Source organism: Leptosomus discolor, chromosome 1, assembly GCF_034619465.1.
Source record: "Leptosomus discolor isolate bLepDis1 chromosome 1, bLepDis1.hap2, whole genome shotgun sequence".
NCBI classification, from domain to species: Eukaryota; Metazoa; Chordata; class Aves; order Leptosomiformes; family Leptosomidae; genus Leptosomus; species Leptosomus discolor.
Window position 1 is genome coordinate 19970431 of NC_141391.1, and position 14558 is coordinate 19984988.

Here is a 14558-nt window from a genome sequence, read left to right on the forward strand (position 1 = left end):
GTTAATGCTTCCAATATATCCTTTTTTTGAGATGAGGAGGCTAGAACTCTACACGATATCTAAGATATGGGTGATCACACATTTATGCTGTCATTTTATGATGTTTTCTGTTACAGTCTATTTCTTTTCCTAAAAAATTCTAACACTTCATGTGTTTTTTCTGCCTGCCATCAAACACTCATATGATGACTTTGGAGAATCACATATCATAATCGCAAAGTCTCCTGCCTGAGTGTCTGATGAGAACATCATTAAGCAGAATTTACAAAGAAATTAAAAAGGATCTGCCAAGAGCTCTAGGCTCATAGAGCACATACGCAACAAAACTAAACAGCAGTTCTGGTCCCTTTATGTCAGGAAAAATCAGAAAATACTAGAAAAGGTTCAAGAAGGGTAGTGAGACATGCAAAGACTAGAATAGCTTTTGCAGGGGAATGAGTGCGAGAAAGAAGTAACTGAGAAGGGGTATGACAGGGCCTGTAATCACGAGCGGCATGAACACCGTGGGCAGAGATCAACTACCATTTTCCAAGGCAAGAACTAGAAGGCAACAAGTATGGGCTGCAAGACCCCTGATTAAAAAAATAATAATAATCAAAAGGAACTGCTTCTTGACACAAGGTGCTGCCGAGCTACAGAATCCCTCAGTGATGAAGTTCCACAGTGCTTCAAAGTGGCAGAGGACAGTTTACAGAAAAGAAGCTCTCAGAGGATTACTAAATACCTAGAAACTGCATTGGACTCAAAAAATAAGGTCTGGAGGCCAGAGGGCTATTTGAAGAAAAGTACGCTAGCCCAATTCGCATCCTTTTTAACAAACACAGAGGGAGAGCAGGCTGGACTCGGCGCCGCTTACCCTCCTACACGTGGACGACACACTGACAGCTTCTGAAAAGGGCCCTTTTTCCCCGTTCCCTCGTGTTTAATTGCTTCAACCGCACAGCCCGCGGCTTCTCCCGCTGCCAGGAGCTACCCGGGAACGCAGGCTCCCGCAGCGGCGAACCCCCGCCGCCCCCCGGCCCTCCCCCCGCCCCAGCGCAGCCGGGGACCCAGCGCAGCCGGGGACCCAGCGCAGCCGGGGACCCAGCGCAGCCGGGGACCCAGCGCAGCCGGGGACCCAGCGCAGCCGGGGACCCAGCGCAGCCGGGGACCCAGCGCAGCCGGGGACCCAGCGCAGCCGGGGACCCAGCGCAGCCGGGGACCCAGCGCAGCCGGGGACCCAGCGCAGCCGGGGACCCAGCGCAGCCGGGGACCCAGCGCAGCCCTCCCCGCCGCCCCAGCGCGGCTGGCGGTCACCTGCCGCCCCGGCAGCCCCTTCCCAGCCGGCAGCGGCGCGTCCCCGCCCCAGCGGCCGCGTGCCACCCCCGTCTCCCCAGTCCGTGGCGCGCTAAGAGCCGCCCCGCGGGGAGGGGCCCCGCCGCTGCGGGAGACCCGGGCCGGGGGCAGAGCAGGCCTCAGCCCTGGTCCCGGCTCCGGCTCCCGCGGAAAGGGCAGCGCCGGCCGCCCTCACAGGGGGAAAAGCGGGCGGTGGGCGGGCGGACGGGCACGCGGTCTTTCCACGCACTACTTCCTAACCCGAGCGCGCCTCCTCTTCCCACTCACCGGCCGCCGGATCCCTCCGCGCACGCGAATCTCTCTCACCCCGCCCCCGCTGCACCGGCGGCCGCGGGCGGGGCGGGGCGGGGCGGGGCGGGGCCAGGCCAGGCCAGGCACTGCCCGCCCTCCCGCCGGCCGCCGCTGAGGGAGCGCCCGGGCCGAGGCGGTGTCGTGCGCGGGTACCGGTGGCCGCCTGCGGAGCGCCCCCTGACACGCTCTGCGCGGACGTCTCGTCGGAGCCGGGGCCGGAGGCGCCTGGCCCGCGGCGCAGCCAGCTGAGGCTGCTGCGGAGGCGCTGCCTTCGCTTGGCTGTCACTGCTGCGGTGGCTGGGTGGCTTTAAAGCGATCTGCAGAGAGGTGACCAGCTGCAGTACGAGCTTCGTGAAAACCTACGGCCCGTGCGGAGCCACCGCCGGGGACCGCCTCCGCGCTGCCGCCGGCGCGGGCCCCTCGCGAGCCCCACCTACTGCCGCCGGTTCCCGCGTCCTTCCGCCCCCTCTTCCTGCGGGGCCGGGCCCGGGGAAGCGCGCCTGGGCCGAAGCAGTTATTTCAACAGGTACAGAAACTTTAGCTAGGGTACACCTGGAGTTAGACATCCGCAGGTAGGCCGGCTGTGGAGTCCTCAGCACAGGACAGACACGGACCTGCTCGAGTGGGTCTAGAAGAGGAAAATGCTCAGCGGGCTGGAGCACCTGCCCTGAGGTGAGGACAGGCTGAGAGAGTTGGGGTTGTTCAGCCTGGAGAAGAGAAGGCTCTGGGGAGACCTTATCGCGGGCTCCCAGTACTTAAAGGGGGCCTACAGGAAAGGTGGGGCGGGACTCTTTGTCAGGGAGTGCAGTGGTAGGATGAGGGCTAACGGTTTCAAACTGAAAGAGGGGAGATTTAGATTAGATATTAGGAAGACATTTTCTATAATGAGGGTGGCGAAACACTGGCACAGGTTGCCCAGAGAGGTGGTAGAAGCCCCATCCCTGGAAACATTCAGGTTCAGGCGGGACGGGGCTCTGAGCAGCCTGATCTAGCTAAAGATGTCCCTGCTCACTGCAGGGGGGTTGGACTAGATGGCCTTTAAAGATCCCTTCCAACCCAAACCATTCTGTAGTTTTATGTTAGACTTAGAAATCATGGGTATATCTCAACTTAGATGCCAAGTGCTGAAGAGCTTTTTGACTTTAACACCAGCCTAGCTCCCCAGACTGTTTTTCTTGATCTGGCTCTCCTGCCCAGTCTTTCCCTTTGAATTAAGCATTACCAGGTTGGAACAAGCTCCCTTTTTTGCACACAGATAGAAGTCGAGCTTCTTCTTAGATAGCTTCAAAAGACAGCAAGTTTTAAAGTACCTTCCGTATTTCAGTTAATTCACTAAATCTTTCCCTTTGGGCATAGAAACTTCTCATCTCCCTTTCTCATGTTGTGCAGGCACCACGTGCTTATCTGTCACTTGTCACTTCATATTGCCCCAAAACAAAAACTGAAGAACTTCCTCCCGCTGTTTTTTTCATTCCTTCTTTATAAAGTTTGGTCATTTGTAAAAAGCCTTTTCATAACATTGTCTTTCTATTGTTCGGTGACTCTCCTATAAACCAGCTCATAGAAGGTTGCCTGTCAGATTATTTATTGTTAACGCAACAGCAGACTCTCCTCACATTCTCCAGAGCTAGACGTTCCTATCAGCAATGACTTGAATCAGAAACTGCTATTTTACCTACAACCTGTTGAATATTTATCTGCTGCAACACTTTGCTGTGGTTGAACGGAAAGGCCCAGGCTCAGCACTGGGCACCTACAAGCAGAGCAGAACTATTTCTGTGAAAGACAGAAATACTGAATTCTGATGAAACATTTTTGCAGCGCAGCTTACATAGGCAGCAGAGAATCAAATCTTCTTGCCCCCACAGCATGCGGGGCTAGGCCAAGTTTTCCTTCAGATCCCCCTATTTTTTACTTCTCTCTTCTATTTAGAACAAGGCTTTGCATGACAGTAGAGGACTGTGGGCATTTCCATTTGGTTTTAGAAGACTTCCAAGTAGTCCGGATCTGGCATTCAGCACGTTATCCCCTTTGTCTTTGAAAGGTCTTACCAAAAAAGGTCTTCATCCCAGCACAAAGACTGTCTTATGTGAAGTGCACCCATATCCAGTCACGTTACCACCACTGCTGTGATTTAAAACAAATCAACCAACCCCTTTTCCCTGCATTGCTGCAAAGTGACAGTTATCTGACACCTGCATAATATTACTGAGTGCAGTAAGAAATCTGGTTTAGATTCTACAAAGAAAAAACACTTAAGTAATTTTCCTATTTCATGCATATTTGTAAAGCATTTTACGTGAAAAATGTTCTGCACGGGGCTGATACTGAAAGGATAGAGGAGACTGGGCAGACACATACTGTCAGTCCAGATTTCCCAGAGCAAGATGAGCTATAGCCATGATGAGCTATTCCTCCTCACCAGGAGGGTTACAGAGATCACCTGAGGGCAACATGGCTGTGTGGGGGCTCAGGGGGTGGGCACAGCGACATTGTTCAGGTTATAAATCAGACACAATTTGGCAGCAAACAGCTCAAGACCTCGCCTGAATCCCTGTTCTGAGATGGTTCTAGAGGGAAACCTCAGGAGGAGCTGGAGGGACCCTGTAGGAAGGAAAACTGGTTAAACCTTGCAATGCATTTCTTTGGGATGTGAGGAAAAGGCGGCACAAATATGGGAACACCTGTAAAGTGCACCCTGCAAGAAATTTCCTACTAATAATTAGGCTTTATTGTGCCCTAATCTTTTTACAGAAAGGTATTTCTAGTTAAGCTTTCCCCCCATCCTTTCACTGACAGACCCATGTCACACGGCCGTGAGTGACACCAGGGTCTCTAACACAACCCTGGCCACACAGACCACTGCTACTTTACCAACATACTTGCTAGCACTTCATATTGGACCAGATCAGGAACAGAGCATGAAATAAAACACACAATTCTACCCTGGAAAGTAATAGCAACTTGTTACTCATACGTTGTAACAAGTAAACTCATTGGCTTTTGGTGTTTGAGTTGTTATTTTTATTTTATAGCCCACTGTATTTTATTTTTTTTACTAATGGAAGTCTATACTTTTCAGTCCTCTCGCTGTAGCACAAGCCATAGCCATATGAAAAAGTATAATCAGTTTTAACTAACATGAAAATAGATTATTAAAATCCAGTAGAATCTCTGTTGTTGCTATTAAGTCTAAAAAATTTATTAGCTCCCCCCCCCCAAAATCTCAACATTCTTAGGGCTGGCAAACCAACTGCACGTTCAGTCGTAAAGCACACCGTGTTACAACCATACAGGGATTCCTTCTAGTTCATGTCAACATAATCCTACTTCTGAAGAATGGAAAATAATAGAAGCAGAAATATTCTTCTTGCAGAACAACTTGCAACATCTCATCTTTGTAAGAGAGGCTCACTACACTTGTTCTTTCAACACCGAGCTCTTCTCCTACAGATGCAGGATAAAAATTGCGTTAGAGCCCCGTGGGGTAGCTCTGTGGGCCAGATGCACTGCAGCTTCCCAAGACCTTGGGTCACGCCGTAAGACAGACCACCAGTCAGCCTCTTAAAATCTTGCAGTTGCTCTGAATTCCAGTACAGCAGGAAGTTCTCATCCTCAAACACTTTATGGATTCCCAGCTCTTTATTGGCGATGCAGATCTTCTTAGAAACATTACAGGGACACATGATCACAGTGACTTCTCTCTACTTTGCCAGGCTTTGTGGATCCCTTGGAAGCAATTCAGGGGCCACAGAGAGGGCTCAGACTTCGACTAAAAACCACTCTACTTACGTGACCACTACTCACTCAATACCACCTAGTGGTATTGCCATTTTAAATGGATTTTACAAGTAATTAAAAAAACCACCCTGAAACAGAATTACCAGTATCTATACCTTTGTACATTTTAATATCCCCATTGATTTTACTACGCGGTGTTGCCCCTGATCTATGCTGCTCTTTCAAAAAGTGCCCTGAGATACAAGCTAACGTACAAACTCGATGGAATTTTCTGGCCAGAGCCTTCTCATGGTTGTTTCTGCTTTTTACCCCCAAAGATGTAATCACTCTGCCATCACAAGAAGCAGGAAAGAAAATATATAAAATATATTTAGCAAAACCAGTAAAATTAAAGTGGAACAGAAAATGCAGTCAAATAGCAAACATTATGTACAGCAGCACATTTTACAGTTTTTCCTACACATACCTCTCCACTTATTTCACACACACTTTTTAAGGAGAAGGAAGAAAATAGAAATAAGCTAGTGTTTAAGAAAGAAAACATACTTTTTTTCCTGAACAGTAAGTGGGGTTTATCACCATTTTTTGCTTTTGAAACTCCAATTTAGACTATATATACCTCTAAGAAAAACAAGAGGACACCATTTTCTCAGTCCCTAGAGTAAAGTTACACTGTCCTCCTTTTACAGACTACACTGGTAGTTGAACAGTTACAGGATCTAGACGTTATCTGGCCATCTTAAGGGATGTACGTAACAAACATTTTAACCAAGATACAAAACAAGGTATCCGATTTTTCCAGCTTTCCTGAGGCTGAGTGAATGGTTTAAATACATGTGCGCTTACCAAAATCCCCATTTTACAGTACATTTTTAACAGTAGTTTGTCAAGAAATCATGAAAGTGCATAACAGCCTAAAAGCAGGCAAAAGGTACTTCAGCAGAACAGTCTTTCCTTAAAGTGGCAGAAGAACGTCAGCCTTCCCAAAGTAGAGTTGGTCTTGTGTGAGGACATCAGTGATCTTCCTAAAGACTCCACAGTGTGGTGGTGGGGTTTTGGCTTTGAGTTTGGTTTTTTGTTTGTTTGCTTTCTGAGTTACAACAATCATTTGAATGAACAAGAGACTATTAGATGCATCGGTGCAGTTCTAAAATTAAAGCAAATGTCCTGACAACTTACTAAATCAAGTTATGAAGGAAGCATTCAAATCATTACTTGTGTTGGAGTCTAGTGATGATTTTCCATCAGTCAGCACCAATACAGAGACTGGAAGCCGTCTGAATATGCCACAAACCTAAACGGCATCATCCAAAGCAGTAAGTTAAAGCAAATCGAACATTCACGCCTTCGCAACCATAGCAGTAGGCCAGACACAGAGGGGAAGAAAAAGGGAAGTACATCACACCCAAAGCTCTGCCTTACTCTAACTTGGAAGGCAAGAGTGTGTCAGAAAAATCAAACCCGGTAGCATCGGATAGACGTTAAGGTGAAAACAGTTGTTCCACGAGATTCAAATACAGACAGGAAAAAAACTAGTAATGAGTCAGTCACAGCGGGTAACTTCAGTGTTCTTTTCGGAGATATAGATTTGTCTAGAATGCTTCCCAAATTGAAGATGTTATAATTTAATTAACACAACTCACACCAACAGTATGCCAATTCATACAATTCCAAAATAGCAGTTTCTCTTTTCCCCAAAAAATGTGTTGATGACATGGCAGGCTTTCACTAATCCTTGTCAGGATAACATGGATTATGAAGTTATGGGACAACACTTGTATTACGGATTTCTTTTTCTTCTTACAGATTAGCTGGATTTTTTTTTTCTCCACACAAGGTTACAAACTTTTAACCTTCTTCTCCTCCTCCCCTCTTCCAGTTCATGTACGACCTCCTCCTCGGTTGTCCTGCCAAAGTCCCCTGGGAAGGCTGAGCTTTCCTACCTTTCTGCTTCCAATACATGGCAAATCGGTGAACGGAAGAACCCACCGCTACCTCCATCACTCACGCCTGAAGCAAATGTAAGTTTCATAAAGGCAAAATTGATGGGTTTTGCATACACTTACACAAACAAGTGTGAATAAAGGCTTTGTACCCAAATCATTCAAGTTTATTCCAGACCTCATATTTAAGGTAAAGCAGAATAGTTCCATTTTCTACAGGAAAGGCTCTTGGATACGCTGCTGTTAATCCTACTGGCTGCTTTCAGGGATTTCCTCAGTTACCTTAAATGCTTCTGTCCTTCACCAAAACATTCACTGAACTAAACCAGGCCAATATAAATATACAACTGCAATAATTTTACTTCTGAAACCAGTAAAATTCTAGTGATACATACAGCTAGATGTATAGCAAGCTGTCACCACCACAGTTGTTGCGTAGTTTTACTTTCAGGATTTGTGAAGCTTTTTTTTTTTTTAGAAAAAAAAAAAAGATGCAAGTGCATGAAAGTAAGAGGGGAACAATAGAAAACAGCTGCTGTTTATCCAAAAGTAATTGTATTATAGCACATTAGGAAACGCTGCCTGTAACATACTGTTAGATGTCGCTTACATGGGAACAGATTACAAGCTTGGAGAACATCTCCGTGCCAGTTATCTTCAGAAACTGTTTAGATTAAATCTACACCAAAAAAACTCAAGACCCAGAAATCAGCATTCCTCCTGGGTAGACAAACACACCAGTAATAGTGAAGAGAAAAGTCACCATTAAATTTTTTTCGGAGAATGGGGGAAAAGATTAATCTGATTATATATTCACAGCCACTTCTGGTAACTGTAGGCCAGTGTGAGATACTCCTGTCGCACACCTAATCACTTTTTTTTTTCTGTTGATGGGCAAACTTGTGCCTTACGTGCCAATGTGAATTACAGTTACCCATCAACTTTTGACTGAATTACTGTGTGTTCACAGTAGGCAAAGAGCACAACGTGTAGCCTGAGGTTTCATTATGATCCTACTTTTGTTTCTACCATAAGGAGGTGTAACAAATGCTATTTCAAACACAGGTGAGATTTTTGAAAAATATTAAACAAGAATACACACAAATCACACACGGCCAAAACAAAATAATAAAAGTCTTTAGTGGAAAACAATTTTATCCTCCTCCTGCTAATGGATCTTAAAAATACACAGAGTGTTTACTTCAAAATTGAAAATTCAGTTGTGATAAGGCTTGATAACACAGCCATTTCCCAAGTCTTATTGCAACAAATGGTGAAATATTTCTATGCAACTTCATTTCTTCAACTGTACAGGTAAAACAATACTTGAAATCAACTAGCACTTCAATCCCTGCATTTTTAATATATAAACTCAACATAGTACTGAATTATACATTTAACATATTTACACACTTGACCAACAGCAGTATGAGCATTTATTGCCTTAAAACTGCATGTTCACTGCATGGAGGTTCCTTATTTTGCACAAAGGGAACAAATGAAAGAGGATAATATTTTTTTCCTAATTATAAACTCTAGAATGGTTCAGTGGGAGACTGAAATGTGCTGGGGAATGCTATTAGGAAGCATTTTATCAACTTCAAGTATCAAGCTGTAATAGACTGGAAAATCACACAGGTAGGTTCTTTCCCTTGAGGCTGGAAGGGTCTTCCAAATCTTTTATAAGAATGGCTTAAAAGGACAGGAAAAGCAGGACAGGGAAAGGGAAGAAATGGAAAAGCAGAATCTACTTTAATTCACCAAGAAGGGAAAGGCAGGGATATCTTATTTCTCAGTTGCTAGGGCCCCAAGAAATCTCGCAGTGAAAAAAGGGTTTTGTAAGTCAGGTAAGAGCTTAAGGCTCTAGAGCAAACCACTTCATGATTTGCTTCATGACTGGCGGTAGAAAGCATTAATCTCCTTTACTGCAAAGAGGGCACAGCCTACTCATATTAAAAGCAAATTTAAAGGGTGGATGGGACTGGTTCTTTAAATTGTAATTGTTATCATTAGGCTTTGGTTATACAGAGTGACTGGAACAGATACCGGAGAAATGTGTGGTGGTTGTTCCTTGCAGAAAAGCATAAAAAACCCAAAAGCAAACAAAACCCCCTGACACCACAAGTGGCACCTGCCACAAGCAGAGGCACCAAAGCCTGAATAACGAACAACTGTCCTCTCACTGTGTAGACCAGAACCGAGGCACACTGGTGGGGAATCTTATCTTATTTAAGAAGCCACCGTTTCAATTGGCTGCAACTGAAATCACTACAATTTACTGCCAGCATTACCATACTGCAGTAGACGAGTCTTGGGGAACGCTGTGCCACTGCTGCCTCTACTGGCCTTTATAATTATGAAAATCTTCTGTTTTCATTACAGTAAATCTTACACCTCACAAAACTAAAATTAGAATATTTAATATTTACATAGCATCTCAGATCCTCAATGCATTTTATAGGCATAAGCTAATCCTCACAACATCCCTGTGAGGTAGGTAGGTATTATCACCATTTTAACAACAACACAGTTCTAGCAACTTGCCAATGGCCACAGAGGATCCAGTGGAAAAAATGATACAAAATTAGAGGAGCCTGGCTCCTACTCCTGCGCTTATATTCATCAAGCTACTTCCATAAAAAACACCCCTTCTATGAAATTATTTAACCAAAACTGAAATTACTTGAAGTGTTTTACAAGAGAAATGCTGCAATTTGTATTTTTTGAATAGTTTTACAAATTCAAATTTGCTTTACTTTTTAAAGAAGTAGATTTTAAATGGACACCTGACTGCTCTGAGCAAGCTTGTTTTCTAGAACTACATGGCTTAGATATATAAAGGGATTTACCCAGGTAAACACTGGGGCTTTAGCGAGTGCTACACGCTATCAAAGAGATGACTAACTCAAACCCCTCGCTTTCAACTAGTAGGATTTGGACATGGCTGAGAAAACAAGTTTCTCATTCCTGAGGAAAACGGTGAGCCCTTTATCACTAAACAGTGAAACACAAACCTCTGGGCAGTAAGTAGCAGATTCCGGTGGTAATTCAGTGAAGACAATTAAGGCATAAATGCACACAGAAGTGGAAGTTTCATGTAGTAGTAGTTCACTTCTCCCTGTTCATGGGTAGCTGTGCTTTCTCAAGAAGTTTTTGAATTTCATGACCCAACCAGATGGTCATGCTTACTAGCACTGAAAATTATAGGGTGAACAACAGAAAATTGCTATGCCACCAGCATTAGAACTAGCTATTACAATGGGGAAGGAGCTGGCAAAATGGGAAAGAAACTACTTGACTTCTAGTCTCAGAATGAGAACACTGGAGCAATAATCTGTTTTAGCAAAAAAAAGTCTAGACAAATATATTTGTTACAATTATGTCCTGCAGCATTTGTAATTCAGTTTGAGTTGCCTTTTTTTTTCCCCTTCAAAAACCAGGGGCATTTGTAGAACCATTATTCTCTTTGCACAGTGAACAGAAAATCAATGCAGTGATGCTGTAAGTTTCAGAACACTGATGTGGAGCCAAGCCTCAATGTTCACTAAAAATGGTCTATGAGTCCTTCCTGTGGACTTGAATGAGCTTTTGCATCCAGATTTACAGCAACTGGATGTACAGAAGATCACTGAAGGATTTTTTTCTTTCCTCCTTTTTTTTTTTTTTGAAGGGATATAGAAACTGAACAGTTTAGGCAGAAGCAGCCACCTAGCCAGCAGGAGTATGAATTAATAAAACTCATTCCCAGAACCTTTTGCAACAATTTCATGGATGTCACTAAGCAGAGACACCTTAGCATTTGCTTTCAAAGAAACATAAAATGGCATGGAAAGATCCCTGTTGAATATATGAGGACCAAAGAAAAATTAAGAAACAAGAAAGGAAGAATGTTGCCTGGCCTAACACCAAACAGGAAAATTACCCAAAAAAACCCTTACTAGGACAGTTTCTCTTTAACATACATTATTATTTTTAAATGAAGGGCAAAGGAAAGTTTTAAGCAACCTTCAAAACCAGTCTTTGAAAGTAAGCGTTCAGTCTTCAGCAAGTCTTGATGGTCAAAAGACGCTGTGTGCCTCCGCTTGTTACAACACAGTGGGCCTGGTAAGAAAAGTAATGGGTAGGCACAATACTTTGTCCTGAATACTAACTCAATTTGTGCTCCCATTCATCAATCACAATACGCACGAGGATTTTAAATTTTAAGTTAATAAATATTTTTAAATAGCGAGCCAGCTTTATGATTAAAAAAGTGATAGTGACAAGAGCTAGTTACAAAAGAAATGGTGACTCAGAATATCCGTTATTCAGTCAGATCCAAAAAGATCTGAAGTATTTGCTATGATCTCTTCGAAGACTTTGGTCTAGGTATTTGACATAAAGCACATCATGACAAACTAGCAGCTCCTACTGCCGCTCATGTTCCCAGGCTTTAATGCCCTTCATCTGAAAAAAAATGAGGTTTCAGAGCTGCTGCCCTATCTGATGTACAAACTCAGAGAAACTCCAGAAGCAGTTTCAAAAACATAGCAAAACCCAGACAAATTTTAAAAATCAGCCATCAGAAAAGAAGGATCTGCCAGGCTCATTATCTTTTGTGCCAAGTGCACAATCAAGAAACCTTTTAAAGAAAAGCACTAGACTTTCTAGAAAAAAAATCGAGAGCAATACCCCTGTTCTAAAATACTACACAAATTATGTTAGTAATAAAATGCTAGCTGGGAAGGTACATTATCTAACAAGTTTTATGGTCACTTTTTAATGTGTAAATCTGCCCTAGCCCAGTTTTCTCATAAATTAAAAGAAGAAAAGTATAATGAAGAGATGGCATTTTTTGCCTTGTGGATCCATGCTTGAGACAGGTATGGATTTAACTAAAAAACAAGAAAAGCCTTAGATCACTTATAGCACATTATTACAGATTTATGTCTTTTAAAAATTCTGGCTATTGTGACTGATTTTGAGATGAACAGCTGAAGAATGGCACAGAGTTGCAAACACGACGCTATACATAGCCATGTAAAGGTGTATACTGTACATTTTATAGAAATTTTAAAAACACATGGGAAATATTCAACAGCATAACCTAGCAGAGGTCTTAAACAAAAGGGCCCACTTCTGCCTCCATGTATTTCCACAAAAAATCAATTTTACTAGACATGCAGCATTTGTGCTTGCTTCAGTTTTCTCTGGCTTATGACTGGAGACAAAGCAGGCCTTGCTTTTGTATCGGTGTGCTGCTCTCCCTTGTTGGTCCACTACACTCAGGGCACTATATTCTGCTGTTGTAATAGCTAAAGTGCTTGATACAAAAAAACCGAGCAAGAGCAGAGCAGCTGGGAGGGCTCTGCAGAAGTGGAGCTAGATTCAGCAAAACCAAAAATCCCTTACAGCACTACACATCCCAATTACCTTTCGCGACTCCGGCCAAACAAATATGGCCCTTGAGTTAAAGGGTCTGACACCCCTGTTCTAGCATAATTGCTTTAGCTAATGCCCCAACTTTAAAAAGTTTGCCAGTAACTTACACTTTGAGTTGTTATTGCTTAAGCAAAGAGTTCAGTGTAGAAATACATTGCAGTTGCGTGCAACCCAGCTATGAATCAGGACAGATACTGAAAGTAAAACTACACATGAACCTTGTGTTAGACACTCATTCCAAAATGACACATCAACATGGAGGGCTGCAACAGGTACACAGCAGCTTAATGCCAACATCCTAAACCAACTCTGAAGAGTCAAATCTTGCCTTAAATTTCTTATCTAAAGTATACGAGCTTTTTTTCTCTTTTAAGTTAAGGCAATGAAATGGCTACAGTTCCTAAAGTTCATTTTAGGGGAACAAAAATATACACCTTCTTTTTCGGAACTTTAGGCAGCAGAACATAATGTAAAATCCGGCACTGCATTAAACATGCAATGTCAGGTTGATGTAGAAAAACAGAACTAAACACAAGTTAAAATACCATTTGGTTTTTCTTCCCCATTGGAACACAAACTCAAACTTCAAGAGAGGAAAAATAAAGCTTAAAATCAGCTAAACTGTTTAGAGCTTTAAATGTATCTGCATCACACTCTAACATGATTTTGGGTAGAAAAGAAATCTGTACTTTTATCTGGCCACTCATATTTTAAACCAGTGCGGGGGGGAAAGGCACTGCATTTATTTTTCATTGTGCCCATATCTGTTTGCACATATATGGAAAAAATTTCAATTCAAATTTTCTATTCGTTCTCTCCGACACGCAAGTATGACAGATTGCAGCTAATACATAATAGCAGAAGCTGATTCAAAGTTGACCTCTCCTATTCCACTGTGTTACGTTCAAACTTCCAGGCTCTCTAGAATCCGAGATGGCTGCAAAGAACCCAGAGACAGGTACAAGATCTAGTCAGCATTCAGCATTTCTCAGTGCATTTTGCAGAAAGGGTCTAAATTAGGCATAGAGTTTTGTTGTTTATTTTACACAGAGAAGTCCACCAACATTTGCCATAAATTCTTCTAAACTTTTTAAGAAGGCCATCTTCTGCTTACGGTCCAGTGTAGGAGGAGTGCTGCTTGCAGTAAGCTTGTTGAAGGCATCTGCTAACCGCTGGTAAATTACTGGATCTTGTTGAGTTGATAGTAAAGTTTCAACTAGTTCTGAATATTCAGCCTGTTAAATAAAGGAGAATCTTATTAACTTAAAAAACCAAACCCACCGTACAATATACACAACTTCTCTCATCAGGACAAAATCCAGAACCAAGGCTGTGACAGAACACTGTCAGTACCTCTCCACCTGTTCTCTCCAGTGTCACTGACGAGCGTACCAGAAGCAACTCGCAGCCTTTCACCTACCAGACAAAGCCCTTCAATCAGACCAGGTTTCTTAGTAAGGCTGAAGAAGCCTTTAGAGCTAGTACAGTGCTTTGCAGTGCAGAGAGAGAGGAAAACTTCAAGGCACACCCTTCATAGGCTTATTCCTGCAAATCGCACTTCACAGTGTTCAGCGTGCCGTACCAACCATCCCCTCCCACAGGTTCTCCCTTTTCTAGATTCCCTTTCCCTGAGGCAGAGCTTAGACTCCTCTCTAAGAGCTTCCTACTTACTCGGACAGAACCAGAAGACAAAGAAACATGTTAAACATGACTAAAAGGACACTGCCAAGGGGCACCTGGAGCAAGTCCAGAGTCACCACTGAGCTCTGGAAGCAAGGGTGAAGGACACAGGAGCCAATGACAGAGAAGTCAAGTTCAGCTAAAACT

General features: G+C 43.5%; 1 protein-coding gene across 1 annotated transcript in view; it reads right to left on the reverse strand.

The window, feature by feature from the left end:
* Positions 1-13768: 13768 nt before the first annotated feature.
* Positions 13769-14558, reverse strand: part of XPO4 (exportin 4) — a 75188-nt gene continuing 74398 nt past the window's right edge. The window contains exon 23 of the mRNA XM_086481814.1: positions 13769-13966. Within this exon, the coding sequence (XP_086337940.1) occupies positions 13769-13966 (198 nt within the window). The remainder of the gene's footprint in view (positions 13967-14558) is intronic.